The 19,009-nt window shown below is 42.4% G+C and overlaps 1 protein-coding gene across 3 annotated transcripts in view; it reads left to right on the top strand.

The window, feature by feature from the left end:
- The window catches only part of myripb (myosin VIIA and Rab interacting protein b), an 87,836-nt gene that overhangs the window by 35,478 nt on the left and 33,349 nt on the right, over positions 1-19,009 (top strand). For all 3 annotated transcript variants that reach the window (XR_011077795.1, XM_068582171.1, XM_068582169.1), the window contains exon 2: positions 1,695-1,916. Coding sequence is in view for 2 of the 3 variants with exons in the window: in XM_068582171.1 (XP_068438272.1) it covers positions 1,695-1,916 (222 nt within the window). In the remaining variant the exon portion in view is untranslated. The remainder of the gene's footprint in view (positions 1-1,694; positions 1,917-19,009) is intronic.

Here is a 19,009-nt window from a genome sequence, read left to right as displayed (position 1 = left end):
ACTTAGGGAAGCAGGATATTGTAATGCCCCCACTGGCGCCACAGACACACGTACAGTACACACAGGAAAATCACAATATGCTGCATACAGCACAAGTAGTTGCCATAAACATAATTTTCCATGTCTGACATTTTGTATTCTATGTGGGTTTTGGCTCCATCGCTGTGTTCAGACGTGTATGTGGAGTTTTCTCCGAAAATAAAGATATGTTTTGTCTATGTTTTGCACATATCTGTTAGCATATACTGTACATGGCATCTGCTCTGTAAGTGTGTGTGTCTGGATCAGCGAGAGCAGTGTATGCTGTAACCTGGCAGTGTGTAGTGTAAAGAAGAGCAGCTTGAATAATTTACATGCGGCCCATTCGAGCTGAACGCACTTTCACACCTTCCCAGCAGCAACAGCTCCATCTCTGCATCTCAGCCTCCACTTGCACTTAATGACGACTAATGGTTGATATAGTGTACCACAGATTGAAGTGTTAGCTAATCTCTCCTCTTCGTTGTGTGTTATTTTAAATATAATTGACAAGTCCAATATGTGCTAATGATGAAAGGTATATGATATAAATGCAAACCATTACATTATTTACTGCAGCCAGTGGCTATGGTGCATTGCTTGGTCAGCACAATTCCTACAGAGGAAAAACCCATGTACATAATTTATGTGAACATTAGAGTACAGGTCTCGAATAGCAAAGCTGCTTTTCTTGTTAACGCACCGATTAACAAGCTATCTTACCCTGTCTCTCATTTTATTTTTATCAGGCTTTGAATATAAACATCTTACTTGACAACTTTTCTGTTTTGTTATGCAAACAATGGGGGAGAATGATGCACAATGTGTTGTGTGCAGCTGTTTGAATGTCAGCCGTGGTTGTGGATTTGATGTGATTTTTTTTTTTTTAAATGAGCTCGGTCAAGTATTTCTGCCTATAATCCTAATAGTTCATTAGTGTGAACAATTCTCTGAGACATTAGGATTAGTGAGACTGTGCTGCTCTTTGGTGCTCCTTCATTACCGTAGTTTTAAACTGTAACATTTGGAATGAAGCCCAAACAGCTCTCCAGTATGACTGTGAAGGCTTTTCATCAACGCTGCTTTTTGTGTGTGTTGAACATGAGATACCCATCAAGGGACTTTTAATTTAACACTTTTTATGCCAATTTATTCTCATCTTCCTCATCCTCATAGTGCCGTTCATGCCCTAATTAACAAAGCTGCAGTACTCTTTTATTTTTTTCTTTGAGGATGTCGAAGACGTGCGTGTTGTGCTTTTCCTCAGCTGTGTTGACTGATGTCGGCAAACAAGGCATGACAGGTCTTCCCAAATTGAAATGTCAGCCATCACGTTAATTTCACAGAATCAGTGTAAGAGAGAGAGAGAGAGCGGAGAAGTGTTTTCACCAAAACCATGACCCCCTCTGCCCTCCCCCCATCTTGTTTTAATACCCACCCTTTTAATTTTTAATTAACCACAGTATCTCCAATTATTCCGCATCGCAATCCTCTGCCGTTTTCACGTTCTACCACTCGACGAGACGCTCACCACCCTCTCGCACTCTCTCCCCCTCCCCCTCCTGTCCTCTCTCTCTCTCTCTCTCTCTCTCTCTCTCTCTCTCTCTCTCTCTCTCTCTCTCTCTCTCTCTCTCTCTCTCTCTCTCTCTCTCTCTCTCTGCCTCTCTCGGTTTCAGTGAGATGAAGCAGGAGCTGGCGGAGGAAGGCAGCAGATGCTCCATCCTCTCCAAGCAGCACCGCTTCAACGAGCACTGCTGCATCCGCTGCTGTGTGCCCTTCACCTTCCTGCTCAACCCCAAGCGCCTGTGCTTGGACTGCCAGTACAACGTCTGCAAGACCTGCTGCACCTACAACAAGAGGGACAAAGCCTGGCTCTGCTCTGCATGCCAGAAGGGCAGGTGAGTGTTTTCACACACATTCGACACGCACACACCAGCGGCGGCAGAGGATGGGAGAGAATAGAGTAATGACAGAGGAATGAATGGAGTCGAGAGAAGCTGTGAATTGGTAAAGTGGAGGACACTGAAGTAGGAGGGAATTGGATGGAGGAAAAATACATGTGTGGCATTTATGGGAAAAAGAAGGGTTTGATAGAAGAAGAGTGTTGAGGGAATAGGGAATATGGGCACTGAAGAAGACTGATGAGAGGGGGGAAAGTGAATAAATGAACGAGAGGGATCGCAGGACTTTGATGGAGTCAGGGCTCCAGGGATGGGTGGTTTGAGGGTTTTGTTTGATTTGGGTTTTGGACACCAAACTCTCATTTAATTTCTAATGGAAAAAAAAATGTTTTCAGCATTGTTGGCTGCCTTTTTAAGATCCCTGGTAGTTGGGAGGGATAGTGTAATGAAAAGGTGCGTAGAAGAGGCGAGGAAATTGAGGGGTACGTGTGAGTCTAAGTAACGTGTGTGCTGGGGTGTGTTGAAGATACATACTGCTGCAAAAAGACGGGCACGGACAGATGTTGACACGGCAGGGCAGCGAAATGAATAACCATGCATGTGTCAATCTTTTCCATATCTTGTTTTCGGCTTGTTTTCAATCCCCACGCCTCTGCTTACAGACTAGATATTAAGGAATGCACATGTCCGATTTTTTTGAACAAGAGAAAATCCAAGGAGCAAAAGAGGCGCTCCAGACGGTTATATTTGAATGTGTGTGACAGAACTTTGTTTTATGTATGTCAGTTACGGCGGTTTACGCATGAATGTCAGTCCAAAGCCTTGGGAGTTGTTCTAGTGCCCCGACTCGCTCTGTCTGAGCAGCAAGGGTGGGGTGTTGGAAATACTACAACGCTTGAGACTGTGAGTCAGTGATGCATTCATAGCTAAATGAATTGTGCGCTTTGGATATCCGTGAATAAGCTTGGTATATATGACTGGAGTGTGTCTTCTGCCAGGGTTCTATATTCATATGCTCCATTGCTTCCAGTCTGTTTTTCCTACCTGAGCTGCTTTTGCTGCTTTTGCTTTCCTAAAAATTACTGTAAAATACTCATGCATGGGATTTAGTAGCTTTGTGTTGTGATACTTAGAGTGCAATGACGACAGCAGAAGGACAGACAGAAGGACATAGAATGCTGTTTGTGTATGTTAAGGCGTTGGAGGTGGACCGGATTGCAAAGCAAGAAAAAGCTGTCAAAAATGCGTTGGCCCTCCACTTGGCCTTATTTCTTCCCCTCAATCCCCTTGCGCCGTTTCTTTCTATCTTTCATTGATTTTTGCTGCGTGGTGTATTGAGTTAGACTTGCTGCCCTTAGTCCTGGTGTATCAGACAGGAGGGAGGAGGAGTGGGAGCATGAGAGACAGCGAAGAGGAGGAGGGAAAGGGATGATGGCAGTCAGAAGAGGTGGCAAGGTTTGCATCGATCATCCCTTCCCTCACACTCCTCTGTTCCTTTCTCTCTATCGTTCTCTGCATATGTCTCTGCCACGGGCTCAGTAATGTTCTCATTAGGGGTTTAGACTGAGTCACAGATGGGCCTGATGTCACAAAATTGCCATCTACCAGCTACATATAAATACAGCACTTTTCATTAGCGCATTAAAAGGGCTTAAATCGGGTTTTAGCATGAATTACTCTCTCTCCGGGTGGAGTCGTGTCATTTGGAGCCCTGATGTACAGCTTGCACGAGTGCTGAGCTTGAGGCTAGCGCCCCCTGATCGTTAGTTTGGAAATAGCTATTAGTCCACTGTTGGAGTGTATGATTGCAAAGAAAAGACATTGATTTGATGCTAAACAGACTGTAACTGTCGGAAAGACAAAAGTAATCGTGCTGTGAATAATGCGTCATATGTCATTCCCAAAAGGATACAACAATTGAAATCCAGCGTCAGACTAAGTCAAATCAAAAATCACAATATTCATTCATTCATAATGCATTGACATTGTCTCTTTTAAAAGTTATTCTGCTGAATCTAAACACAAAATCAATTCATGAAAGGGAACAGACCGCCAAATGGTTTCGCTCACATGCACCGGCTGTCCATCAACATTCACAGTGGCACGACCACGCTGCTCACGAGCGTGATCCGTCTAGGGAAAGCAGATTTGTAATCATCTCACACATGGACACACTCAGAGGCTAAAGTCACCCACTCACACATGGATGCACGTAAGAACGTACATCCAGGCAGACGCATGCCCGCAAGCAAAGGTACATTAACACGCATACATTGATTACATCTCCGTTAATTATACATTTACGAGCAGATGTACCTGAGATGGACATCGCCATCGATGGTTGGATGTTTTGGCAATTGATATGAGATGTTTGCGTGTTGATGGCAGATGGTGTGTAAAACGAAAAGACTCATGACAAAACTGCTGATTCACTAACACCTTTTGAATCTTGTAAAACACACACACACACACATTTATACACTCTCTCTCTCCCTCACACACACACACAGACACACACTGCTTTCCCTCTGAACGAGTGGGACAAGCATGACCATTTGCAGTCTGGTAGAATTAATGGCATCCACAGCCATGGTCCATAGGCACTACACACACACACACACACACACACACACACACACACACACACACACACACACACACACACACACACACACACACACACACACACACACACACACACACTCCACGCATAATCACACACATGCCCACCACACACCGATGGTTCAATGAGAGAAGTCAAAATATTTTATGTGGAAACTGAAAAGTAATTTTTTCTTGTTTTGCCTCCCCACCCAAAGCAATGGGGAGAATGTTAAAGGAGAGCGCAGGAGATGAACAGAGATGAAGGTCAAGAGGAAGAGGAAGAGGAGGAGGGCAGGAGGTTGAAAGAGATTAGGAGTGGGAATGACGTAGGAGAAAAGTACATGTCCAATTATTTGAGAGTATTTGAGAATGCCATTAAATTCTCCTTTTTGTTTTGACTTTTGCATGCAATTGTTCCACTGGCTGTTTTATTTCCATGCTTATTCCTGCTTTTCCTTTGTACATCCTTTATATTTTTGGTCTGTTTTATATTCAAACCATTCCTTTCTCTGTCACGTCCCCGCTGTCTCTGATGAAGTCTTCATTTTTCACATTTAGATTTGAGCGACTGCAACTACTGCTACTCTCTGTGCTTAATCTGCAGAAATGGACAGTTCTGTGCCTGCTTATACAGTCCTGAGGCCATATAGTGATGTACCTTTACTGTGTGTGTGTGTGTGTGTGTGTGTGTGTGTGTGTGTGTGTGTTCACAGATTTAGCGAGACACTAAAATGACAAACTGTTCTTAGCACTTTATGGATTTGATAATCTGACCCTAAACCATGACTGCGTGGAGATTATGGCATCTGCTGCAAACCTATACTGTACACACACACACACACACACACACACACACACACACACACACACACACACACACACACACACACACACACACACAGCTTACATAAGCATAACATATAAGCACACACCCTCACTGGACATTTAATTCAATTGAAAGACACTTTTGTGGCATTAAATTCCTTTTAAGATATTGCAATCAGGGGAACTTAATTCCACATGCATGGAAATGCACGTCAGTACTGTATTGTGCATTGCACAACTGCAAACAGTCTGTGAATACTGAGCTACATATAGGCTTCCCAATGCGCATAAACACAAACATGCAAACACGCTGCTGCAGTGAAAGTGCGACATTAACCGTTTAAATGTGAGTCGGGGCAAACTGGTTCTGTCATGGTGGTGTAACCATGTAGCCACGCACAGAGAGTCCGTATTTAATCATTTGTTTTGGGCTGTCTTTTTTAAAGGCCAAGCTGGAGCTGATTGGCTCAAAGGCCTCAGGACACAAGTTAACAAGCGCGTACAAACACTCTCCCGTCGTAGTAAAGCTTACTACTGTTATGGTTTATTGAACATGAAACCACACACATGCACATGCTCACATGTACAGATATCACATGCATATCACATCCAGTTATTGTTGCCACAGCAGCTTCTGTCACTTTCCCAGAGACTGTGAATACTTGATGTATGTGTTCACCTCGAACAAGAATTGAATGGACGGTTTTTACCGTATCAACAGAATTATTATTACCAAAGCAGGTACAACGCAGTATGTTTAGTACATGATAATCCAGGTGCTGATCATCATAATTCCAACCATAGAGATGCATCGGTGGTATCGTCATGTAAAAATATCAAAATTTTACATTTTTGTGTGCATCAGCATCTATGAAATGTTTCCCTTTTGCTGCTTTATATATCTGGGCAATTTTGTTCTTTTCCAATAACTGTCATTTGAGACCTTGAGGCTATTTCCACCCCTTTCTCCCTCTGGTCTCCATTTAATGGATTTATAAAGTAGAAAAAAAGCTTTATTGCTTGAATGAATCTACTTGTTTCTACATGCTGCTGTTATGTTGTTGTCTATAAAGAAAATAGATCCTTTATCTCTTTAATTGATTTCTTAAACAGCCTAAAGAAACCAGAATCCTTTTTGGAATAACAGATCGAGCTGTACAACTTTGCATTGTTCTTGCAGCGATAATGCACATTCATAATAGTATTGAGATGCAGCAAAGGAACATAGTGACTTATTCCTGGGTTTCTATGACCTTTCACCTCTCTGCTTCTGTTGCTTTTACCTGCCTTAAGACCCCCATAAAAATGTGCATTTAGATGTCTGTTTCCCTTGTTTTTATTTATGTATATACCATGCACATGAATACGTATTTTAACACTTCAAAATGCTTCCACAACAATAGCAATCAATGTGTGTTTGTAACGACACCAGTGCTCTCAACTCCATGAACTCTCTTGTTGCTGTCAGAGAAGCACCTGCGGCTCGGAGGCCGAGTCACAGTGTGATCTTTTTCTGGCCTCCTCGCGGGTGTATTTTTATCAGTGCGGGTGAGCAAGACTCATCTTTGACAGGGAGGGTCTGCACCGAAGCACCGAGCTGCAGATGAAATGTGTGCACACCGTCACGACGTCTCTGCTTTAATAAGACGTTTCCATGCCCATGTCTGTTTGTGTCTCGCTGCTCGATTACTTCGTTTTTTGTCTGTTTTTTAGCAGATGGATGAACAATGGTTCGCAGGAATGATTATTGTGTGTTTCTTTTCCAACAAATAGCCAAAACAGCGAGCTTCAAGCCTCAGTAGATAAAGAATGGAAGTCTCTGCTGTCCTTCGTCACACTGTGGCGCCATCAATTTGCAGTGTGGAGCTTTCAAATCGCACATGACAACATGAATGGCAAAGAAGGTTTATGTGTGTAGCCATGTTTCAGGCTGCATTCACCGCTTCCCCACATGTGAACGTGCGCCGAATTTATAAAGAACAATTTCATCGCAATCAGCACAGAAAATTCACTAAATTGTCTGAACATTGTCACACTTGATGCCCAGGAAGCTTTCCATCACCTACAACAGTTTGAAGATAGAGGGCAGCTGAAACAACTATAAGCTGAAGGCACAGGAAGGAGAGCCACTTATCACCCTCGCTCCCTCCGTCTCGTCCTCTTCTCTCGCTCCTTTGCGGCCTTGTCTGGGGACCAACCCAGCTGACACAGGAGCCACCAGTCGATCGTAACACTTGATGCTCATTTGCACTTCATACAGTCAGGCTTGACACCAGTGAAACACACGAAAAGTTGCGCACACACATGCGGCACACTGGTAATTTAGATTCTAACACCTCCTGGTGGTCCCGACTTGGCTTTGACTAAGATCTATTTAAGTACCTTACTCTCATTAATTGAAACATAGCCTAAATCAGAAACCACACTTGAATTTTAAATGCAATTTGCGCAAGAGTTTCCTTTAAAACTAATTACGGCTGAGTGTTTCAGCCTTGAAGCAATCTCAGCGTGTGTGCAGTACCTATCTGTGTTTGTGTGTATCTGTGTGTGCTGCGAGGGTGTGTGAGAGTCTGGATTCTTGTTTTGTAACTGCTCCCCATTGTGTGACCCCTTGTGTTCCATAAAAGCATTTTTCTCTGTCGGGGGAGAGGTTCTGTAGCAGGTGATAAATCACTGCTATCAAGGTAAACTTGCGAATACATGTACATGCACACACACACACGCACACACACCACACACACACACACACACACACACACACACACACACACACACACACACACACACACAAAGAACCTGGATGGAATGTTCCCTCTTGCGATTGTGTTAATTACTGTCAGTCGAGTGAACACTGTTGTGTGTTATTTTCTATATATTGGTTGGACTCCAGGGTGTGTGTGTGTGCGTGTGTGTGTGTGGGGAGGTGGGTGGGGGGTGAGATGCTGAGCTACCTCTCTGATCGGAGCACCACACCAGGTGTGAAGCCAGTTACAGTGCGGCAGCACAGTCTGTAGTTCCTGTGATGGAGAGGAAACTCCACATGAATGGGGTCATTTGTGCTCAAGCTGCAGGTGATTCGAAATCTCATGATTCCTAAATCGGTTTATGTAGTAAGTTGGCTGCTGGATCAGTACAGGAGCTAAAGCAGTGTGTTGTTTTTATTGTGGGTTAGTGGGATTGGAGACAGAAACAGTTTACCGACAAGAGTGGAGCAATGCACAATAACATGTTCACGTTGCAGCTTGAAGAGGCTTACCGTGCTGGTTTCTAGCTGTGTTTCTGTCATTTGTGTTGCATTCAGGGTCCAGATATAATTTAGCTTTGAGCCTGATTCCTTTCTAGGTGGGCATTTTGCTAAGAAATCCGTAGTGTATATACATATATATATATATTTTTGAGTGTTCATACTCAAAACAGTAATTACCGAAAACAAAATATTTAAGTTTTATTCATTTTTATGGTATGATAACATCGCACCCCGTAGTGTTTTCCAGGAGGCAACTTCTGGTATATATTGTCTACACTAATTGCATTGCACATGTTATTTGAGTAGATTGAGAGCAATGCAACAATTGGAGTAAACTCCCTTTTTATGTTCACATTTTGTTTGTAATAACGCTGATTGTGAGTTATGCAATATGTATGTGGACAGACAATAAAATAGTTCATTGTATATTAACCGACGGACGTTATTAGCCAATGGCCTGCGATTTCAGCACTTTTCTTGTCATGACTTGAAGCCTTACGTAACGTACGTAGTGCCGAGTACTTGGGAAAATACAGAATTTCTCTTTGGCATGACAGCTAACCGCTAACGTGTTGACAGTGAAATAAAGAGGCAAAGTCCTACTACCCCTTCCAGTGTCACCCATTAATCTTTATTTTGTAAAAAGTATGTATAGCTAATCACCAGGGCGCAATCAAGATGTTTTGGCTTCACTTCTGGGGTTCTCCACTGTGCGTTCCAATGCAACCATACAATTTAGTATGCCAGTGAAGCTGCAGTATGTACTAAAAAGTAAAAAGAAAGAGTATGCTATCTGGAAAGCAGCTCCAGCACACCACAGACGTTAATAGCACGTCTGCAATGCCGATCCTCAAGTGTCAGTCAACTGCTGCTGTATAATCGACCTCCCGCTGACCTGAAACTTAGAACCTCAAATATGTAAAAAAAAAATGGTTTGGTTCTTATTCGAAAAGTGGATAAACAGGCAGAATTGGAGAAGATTTCAGTTCTACTTTAATGTTAAATCATTCCAAATATATTTTCCGAGAAGGTTCAAACAGTCTTAGTTATTTGCAGCAACTTGTGCATTGCTGCTGGTAAAGAAGTTAAAGCAGTGTTTTAATTATATCTTCTGAGGTCATGACTTTTAATCCTACATTGTCTACAAACATTTCTACAAAGGAAAGCTCCCATGTTCCAGTAACCACTGCGCAATTAATTACTTCAATATAAATCAGAATGCCTGTCTTGAATATCTATTCCCCTTCAATCCTTCCCTCCTGGTTTTGCAGATGTGATCAATCAGAAAGATCTCCAGCGTGGGCAGCGCCCACAGCGCAGCCAGTAGTATCTCATATTGTCTGCTTTGAGCTGGCAGGAGAGGATGTGAGCGGCATGATTTGCAGATGAGATGGATCTCTGCTTTCTGATCAAGAATTTAGTTTCACTAAACTTTTTTCGACCACTATTGCTCTTTGTCCTCTTTTTGCCTCTTGTATCTTTTTAAGAATTTGGCATGAAATTATATAAAGTTCTTCGAGGTGCTGGATGAATAGTAATCTTTCTTCCTCTCCTCTATCTTCACCCCTCACTCTTTTTCTGCCTATCTTGCGCCGTCATCCCTCCCTCCGGCAGATCACACTGTCTGATCTCCTGCCACAGCGAACCCTCTGTAGCATAAAAGAGATGAGATATTTGCACTGCAGGATTTTCATACTCATTGCACATTCCTCGCCTGTCAACCTAAGAGGACTCTTTGATGAAAGTGAATATTAGTTTTTTTTTCTTCTTCAATGCCTTGGTATATTCATGCTGTTAATAATGATAATAGTTTTACTTGTCGAGCATAAGTGGAATGGGTTTTCCAAAGTTAGGATGTGTATAGCGGCAGCAGCAGCCAGCTCAAAAAGAAAGTATACAGTATGTGAAGTCATAGATCAAAAGTGCATTTGGAGCATGTTTGACTCACCAGCAGGTCAAGAGATGCGACCCGAAGTAGTCACAGTACTCAAATTTATTCCTGTGGACTACCAGGTCAGTATTCCTGGAGACTCGAGTTTGCAAGCAGAATAATTATAGACTTAAAAAAAATAAAAAGGTAACTACCAATTATTAACCTTTTTTCCTGTATATCGTCAAATTAAAGAGAGGCAGCTTTATTAAGTAAATATGGACCACAAACAAATCTTGTATGTGAGAGACTGCGAAGACAATTCATAAGAGATGGAAATAGGGCCTGTGTCAATGAATAACAATTAGCCAAATATGTTAATGTAGATATCCCAACTTCCCTGTACTGTGGGAATTCTGAGGGACGTCAGATGGTGTGTATGTACACACCCCTTGCTGCGCTGCATCTGAATGCTTGTGCTTTGCTCCGGGCCTCTGTCTCATTGCACCTCCTCTCCCATTTTTCAGAGCTTTAAATGAGGCTTAGCCGGTACTTCGCTGCAGAGCTGACTGCACTCCACTCACCTTGTTTTGTCATGATTTCCCACCCAAGCGAGGAGTGCTGTTTGATCTCATTTGTTTGAGATCATCTGATGTTATTAGGTCTGTACCTCATGGGCTTCTGGGACGAGATGGTTGTTGCTGGCGGGCTCCCAGTGTATGCTTGTTTGTGGCCAGCTCTGAGAGCGCAGTCGGGAAACTTAATGCCTTCGTCTTTCTATATTTCATAAACAATCGTGCTTTCGGGCATTTGCAGTGTTAAATTTAATTTAATTTGTTTACTTAAATGATTCAGTATATTCATACATTTGTCATAGAACCATCTGTTTGGTCGAGTAAATAGATAAATAATAAATAAAGTTACAAAAAACATTGCTATAATTAAAGACACTTAATATTGAAAAGTGTTGATTGGCTCATGTACGTATAGTCAAGACAGAGCAGTAGGGGATGCATTTCACACCTTCTTGCTATTTTCCTTTCATTCAAATCAAGCATTAGACCCATATAATGTTTTACAATAACCACCATCTTTGTTGTGGACCTGTTTCAGCTGAAGGAAAAGAGTTCTGGGTTCCCTGCTTTGGCTTACTTTACAAAAGTGATGTGCACTAAAACAGAAATGCCTTACAACTTGGTATTGAGCAGCTGACAGTTGAAACACCAGAGGAAATCGTGCAGCAGATAGCTGCCATAATGTTGCAACACAGAGTGGCCCAGAGCAACCAAAACCGCTGGAAAACAATAGTGGTATCTCTCTTCCTCTCTCTGTCTCTCTCCCTCTGTCTTTTGGGCTATTTGTTCAGAGCAGCAGCACAGGAACTCAAGTGATGCTGTTTGATTCAAAACAGATCAAAGCATCCGTTCATACCAGGGCTGCCAATAGGAGCGATATCAAAGCTGCCAGCAGGCACACATGCACACATTTCAAGCTGAGACACACAAAAGTATGTGGTAATTTCTTTCACAAGATGCGTCTACCGTGTAGTGAGAATATTTGCTTGATGTGATGGACTACTTGTGCTGGACACTTACGTATTTAACTAACTAATGATTTGTGTGTGAGTGTAAGTTGCATTTGTGTCATGTGTACTTGCTCTCACCTGCAGTGGTGAGCTGTGGAGGTCATGCAGGGTCTGTAGTAGATTCATGCATTTTTTATAAAGGTTTCTCAATATATCTTTCGGCCCCTTCCCCTTCCCCTTTCATTCCTACCGTTTCTCATTCCCGCTCTTTTACCCTTTTACTCGCTCTCTCATTCTGTATCTCCATCCCTCTCTCTTCTCTGCACTCGTTTTCAGCTGAGATCATTTTTCACGCCACCAAACAGCCGCGGGACTCACATCTCCACACTCTGTTTCTGTTTACTTCAACGCTTTGTGAAACATACACATCTTGGGCAAATTGGTGGCAGCAAACACTTTTTTTCCAGCGTGAGTGAGTGTGTTTGATATCCCCCATTTCACTATAAGTCTGCTGTTGATGCACTGGTGGTAAATATCAGATTGCCTTCCTGCAGAGGCCACTTACTGACGTAACGGATTCCACCTGGTGTCCCTGCCTCAAATACCTGCAGGCAGATAAACGGACATATCTCTGCTCTCTACAAGCACACAAGCGCCCTGCGACACACACATGCACACACTCTCTCTCAGACACGCACGGGTGTAACACATGTAGGACCAAGTAACAGCTGCAAAACGCATATTCAAACATCAACAAACGCAGGGATACAGGACTACCAAGACAGACAAGAACACTAAGGGACAAACAGGAGAGAGAAAGGGGGAAATAAGTCTCAGTGCAGGCTAAACACGTATTTTGCGAAGCTCTTCGTGCACGCTAATTCCTTTCCTCACCACCTCCACATGGCACAACACGCACAAAGCAGTTTTCCCTCATCCTGCATTTGCTGTAGATTTACCATGGAATGGTATTGAGGCTTTAGGGCAGCAGTCTGGTATCTAATCTCATCAGTGTCCATATTTACATCCTTTATGTTGCTCTGCAACTCTGGTTTCCCACTTTAAGATTGATTTAACAACATCCAGCATTTACATTCCTCCCTGTGGGTTGCCACTTTAGTTTGCATGTCTTTACAGTTTGCTTTCCAGAATTTACATTGACATTTTATACATTTATGTGACTTCAGCAGTCACAGAACAACCTTACCCTCATAAATCAACATGAACTAAGCAAAAAGCTTAAATTTCCCAGTCAATTGGATTCTTCTATTTCGTTAAAGGTTCCTTGGGGAGTTTTCTTGTAAACAACCCAAAGTAATAATTACATTGAGTGTTACTCACTAAAACACATTGTGTACCCTTGAGGTGTTATAGACATATTTGTTTTTCCTTTGCAAAGCCAATTTATTTTTAAAGAATATCACATTTACTATTGTGTAACATCTGTTAACTAGCTGATAACTGACCATCGGCATAGTGTTTACCATGTCACTTGTGCGTATGCTTGAGAAACACAAAAGTGATCCACGAGCGGAAAAATGGCTCCATAGCTCTATTAAAGATCAAAAACTGCATGAATATATACACACAAAGGAGACATCCATATATGAATGTGTCCAGTATGCATTGTATAATGCACATCACAAATGTCCTGCTGAGAAAAATCCATAACATAGAAAACTCACACAGCTCTGTATCTTCAGATGGGTCTTTATTATTATTATTAGTAGTAGTAGTAGTAGTAGTAGTAGTAGTAGTAGTAGTAGTAGTAGTAGTAGTAGTAGTAGTAGTAGTAGTAGTAGTAGTAGTAGTATTTCGTATACGTGATGGTAATTAAACGTGCAGATCAAGTCAGAATAAGTGACTGGGTCACTTTTATGTTAAAGTCACGACTACAATCCAACTGGGTCAGGCCGAGTAACATTTCAACTGCACATTCAACATTGCGACAATGGTCTGAACTGAATGTCGCCATGTTAGCATCAAGCCTTCTGCAGCACACGGTTAAATGTGCACAGCAAGAGATTAGATGCATGCCTTAGGAAGAGCACAGTAATTTCACTTTAGCGTCATCACTGATGCACAAAGAACAATTAAACGAGAAAACACTGTAAATAAGCACATTTTAAGTTGTTGAGGACATTTTCCTCTTGCCAGATTAGTCTGTGATTTTAGTTATTTTATGCTTGTGCACTGGTGTACATTACAAAATAAGTAGCATCATTATTTAATAAATTATGTAATTGATGAGAAAAACAAGGGCAAGTGATCCTTGTGCGGATGATGGTCAATAATTGAATTTAATAATCCATCAGTTATGTTACCTGAGAGACAATAGAAAACACTCTTTTACCTCCATGTGTCACTTTCACTGCTTCCTCTCGTGCATCATGTGCCAAATATCACATACATGTGTGGCTCTTGGTCTGAATGAATGATCTGAATGAAGCCATAACATTTATGTAAAAGTCAGAGTCAGAGTCAGCATGCAGAAAAGAGTTTTGTATTTTCAGTAGCTGACTGCAGTGCTGCTGCAAGTCCGTCCATCCATTGGCCTCACTAATCTGTGTCAGTATTGACTTTGCCCTCAGATGGAGAGTATCACCTTGATGTATGCACCGATCACACTCAGAGGTCACTGATAATGATCAAAACAATTTCCACAGAGGCAGGGAGAGACGTTGTCTATACGGCCCTGCCTGCCGCCCTCCATCTCCCCACTTCATGGCTTCAATTACTCGGTGTGACGGCATTAATAATGCAGCGGTCCTCTGCCCTAGCCTGGAGTGCAATGTATGCCTTTGTGCGCATACTGACATTAAAGGAAGAGGCCAAGGGTTCTTCTGAATGATCAAATAAGAACAGCACCAATGCAGAGGCTGAAAGGCAGTGTTTTATACTATGGACACCAAAATGAGTTAAATCACTAAAACTTGCATTCCACTCAACATACTGTATAGACCAATGTGATCGTTACTCTACAGCAATTCTGTTCTTAATAGTGTTTAAATCTGTGCTGTTTTGTCTGTGATGTTTTTGCTTCAGGCTCCTCTGTTACAGTTGAGGGATGTTTTATCCTAATAAGGCTTACATGGGTAATTAAAAGGCTGGGTGAAATGTACCGTAGATTAAATGATAATATGATAATCCAACCCCATGGTGAAATGGCATAAAGGCCAAAAATGTGTCCCCTCACACTGTGGTGGCATTGTGATCCGTTCTGTAAGTCATGCAGGGTGGAGTTGACTGTCACAGGGGCAGTCGGTTGATAAATGACGCTGTATTTCATCTATATGGCGTTCATCTCCACATGCAATCTGTTATCCTCGCTCCTACTTCACACCATCACCCTTTTCCAATATACAGTTTTCATATGATCTCGAGCCTGATTATACAGTAGCCGTCCATGCATGACCACACTGTTACTGTGTGACATGCATCATTTACATCAAACATAAAGCCAGCCCTTTAAATATTTTGATTCATAACGCTGTCATAGATTCAACAGAAGCACTTCAAAAACACACTCGCTGACCTTTAAAAGTGTGTCACATTTTTCTCCTGATCCTCCAAATTTACTTGGTAATTTGCAACACTGTGTTAAATTACTCTTTGCTGCTGTAAACCCTCTCAACTATAATAAGGTATTTATCGTGTTGTGATAGGATATGAAGATGATGTGAAAGAAGGGACAAATACGTGCAAAAAGAGATAGATTCAAAAGTCCACGCTGGACAAACGGAAGCCAAAAGTAGCTATTAGTGTTATTGCAGACCAAAGTAAAAGGCAGGGGGAGATTTATCTTCTTCTGTTGCTGAGCCATTCCCCTCTCAATCCCTCCATCTGTCTCTGTCACCACAAAATCAGAGATGGCACAGAGAAAAACACCATGCTGTAAATGGGAAAGGACGGATGAGTAAGAGAGAGAAGGTGTGTGTGTGTGTGTGTGTGTGTGTGTGTGTGTGTGTGTGTGTGTGTGTGTGTGTGTGTGTGTGTGTGTGTGTGTGTGTGTGTTTGCATGCATTTGGTGTGTGTGGGGGGGGCACACACATGCTTGTGTATTTTGCTTGTGATCTGTGTGCCGGGCACATCAATGATTCATCGTCATCCCTCTCCTACGCCCTGTCTACCAGACTAAGTCGAGAGAGCGTTGTTTGCTCTGTACCAGCGTGCGAGTCAGGCTCAAGGTGCGGTCACGTTTGCCTTCAGCCCCGTTTGCCTTCAGTGACGTCAAAGGTCCGATGGTGCTTGTAAGAAAATATTGAGCAGAGTGATAATAAAACAATCAGAGAGTGATGCAGCTTTTGTGGACTAGTCTGGTGTAATTTACAAAACAAGGTGACACTCCACAAGAATAATTACTCCTTCATTTTCAAACCCAATACGCTTGAACACAGTGCTGTCTCATGTTGAATAATGGCGAGCTTTGACCTGCGAGTCAGCTGGAGCCAACTCTAAAGCAAGAAACTTAAGTTTTTGGCTGCAGGAGCTTCAATTAAAGACTGACTGAGTGCGGCTGGGCCTTCACACTCTTGCCAGGGGACGACACCGTAAGATGCTAATGTGAAGACACCGTCCCTCACTGTCTTCCCATCATGTGAATGCAGCCACTTAAAAGAGTAGAGTTAGTCCAAAAAAGGACAAATGCATTGTTGCAGTTTTCATGCTTTCTGTTTTACTTTAAAATATCGTCACGGACAGGGCGAAGTGAGGAACTGTGAAACTATTTGTAAGATCGAACAATGTAAACAAACATCTTAATTTCCTCAGAAGCGTTTGGACCATTGTTCAGCGAATCTTTCTATCTGCTAATGAAAGAACTGAAGACCTGGAACTCTGGTAGCGGCAACTGTAAAGGCAGAACATTTTCATTTCAGTCCAGGACACGCCACTTTGCAAGAGAAAAAAGTTAGCACGAAGAAAACAGACAGAACACAGATTGCGAGAGACAAACTATAACTGAACCATGACCTTCAAGCTGAATCTGCCAGTCTGTGTCTCCAACACGCGAGCCAAGCAACTGGAGGACGATCAAATGGAAAACTAGGCTCTGCGCACCCAGGTTGAGGTGTTGAAGTCTCCCCTCCAGGGTTTCAGAGCAGCATATTGCCTGCCAGGAGGAGAACGTTGGTGAGCTCACTGGAGACGGAGACCAAAGAGAACAAGCCTCTGGGGAGACTGGTAGAGACACCACCGATGCTTCAGAAAGAAAGGAGCTTGAGACTGGTGCTGAGTGTGCAACAACGAAAAGAACCCCATTAGCAGCAACTTGAGGAAGAGAAAAAGTCTCACGCGGAAATGGCAAAAGACGATCAGGATCTCAGGGTGTAGCAGTATCCCATCCGACAGGAGATGAGGAGTCTTTTACTGGTACCAGTGTACAATAAATCCTCCAATTGCACAAATGTAGTTTAACTTACTTTTGGTTTGATTCAAATACTGTAAATCATGTTTTTCAAAACAAAGTTGCATGCATATGTACTCATAAACACAACATATTTGCATTGTCAACACTAATTTGCAGGGAAATATGAGAGAGATAGAGAGAACGTCAGACAGCACACATGCCGTGAGACTGGAAACAAGAAGAAAGATGAAGACCTTGTGAGAAGAGGCTTCTGTTCCCGGAGATTTGTGTCTCGGTTGGTGTTATGTGACTAACTTGATGGGAACTGGTCCCAGGATGAGGGCAGCCAGAGGCTTGTTCGGGAAGCGGGCCATTCATTGGTTTCCTAATTGGTGGGAGTGCAGTGAACCGGCTAACTTTATTGCCCTGTTTTTAGGCAGCCTTTCCTCTAAAGAAATCCACTTAAGAGAGTGGAAGATGTGGCCTTAGGTTACAGAAACACAGGAATATTTTCAATAGGAAAATACTTACAGACAAAAACACACACTTACATGTAACAGGAGGTTTGTCGGGGCTTTTTATGTCTTTATCAGAGAAAAACTAAGAGCTCTTAAATGCCATTAATTGTATATTCATGAAATGTCCTTGAAAGATATAAACCTATGCTGGTGTTAGTGATCAGATTTATAAAGCATTGTGTGTCTCTGAATCTTCTGACTAAGAGTCTTTATTCCTTATTCGTTTGAGTTTCAGACACAAAGCACTGCAGTAATTTAGTCTCCTTCAGGCAATGATATGAATTCAACAAAACATTACATACACTCAATTTGAATCAAATTTCTCTTCAACTACATGCAGCCTCCAGTATATAGAACGATAAATCTCCACTGTTAGAAATTAAACTAATGCATTCATGGTAAAATGCACTTCACAGATAGCTGTTTATTAACTTGCAAACAGGAAGTGAGTGGATATTTTAGCATAGTATAGTATAGGCCACTGCTTTAGACACAAGTCTGCCAACTGTATCAAACATAAAACCTCTTTCACAGCATCCTGGTTTATCACACACACAAACACACAGATGGCCTACCTGCTTCACCCGTTTTTTTCACTGAAGATTGATTCACATGGATTACACTGTGGCTCTGCTTTGAAAAGACATCTAAAACATAGCTCCCATGGAACAAATGACCCATATGCCTCCGAGATGCAATCAAAGCGATGACCTTTTTTCTTAACATCATTGTGTTATTCTTTCCTACTTTGTACCTTTCCATGTCCTGCTCTGGCCTCTCTTTCCCCTCCATTGCTCCTCTCCTCGGTCCCTAACAGGTGACAGCAGTATGTGTAGCCTGGTGTTGTCAGGCTGGTTTCCTCTGCTCCCTAACAGGCTATTAATACTGACACTTCGGCACATTGGCCTCTGGCAGGACGCAATTTATCCGATATTTAATTCCCCCCTCCCCCGCCCCTCGACCCCCCACTTTTCTCAAAGTGATTTGTGTACAATGTCTGGGGTTTGAATGACGTTAATGACTTTACCCAATCCCACGCTTTCTCATTCATTATGGTACATCTGTAGCTGACATTATGATCCAGCTGAGCTAACTGTACAAAGACGGGTGGTCAGTGACTTGCAAAAGAGCATATCTGCAGAACACGTATGGTT

Source organism: Clinocottus analis, unplaced genomic scaffold (genome assembly GCF_023055335.1).
Source record: "Clinocottus analis isolate CAN_PGR_092001 unplaced genomic scaffold, fCliAna1.0.p SCAF_18, whole genome shotgun sequence".
NCBI lineage: Eukaryota > Metazoa > Chordata > Actinopteri > Perciformes > Cottidae > Clinocottus > Clinocottus analis.
Note: the sequence above shows the minus strand (reverse complement) of the source record. Positions and strands in the feature narration are given on the sequence as shown.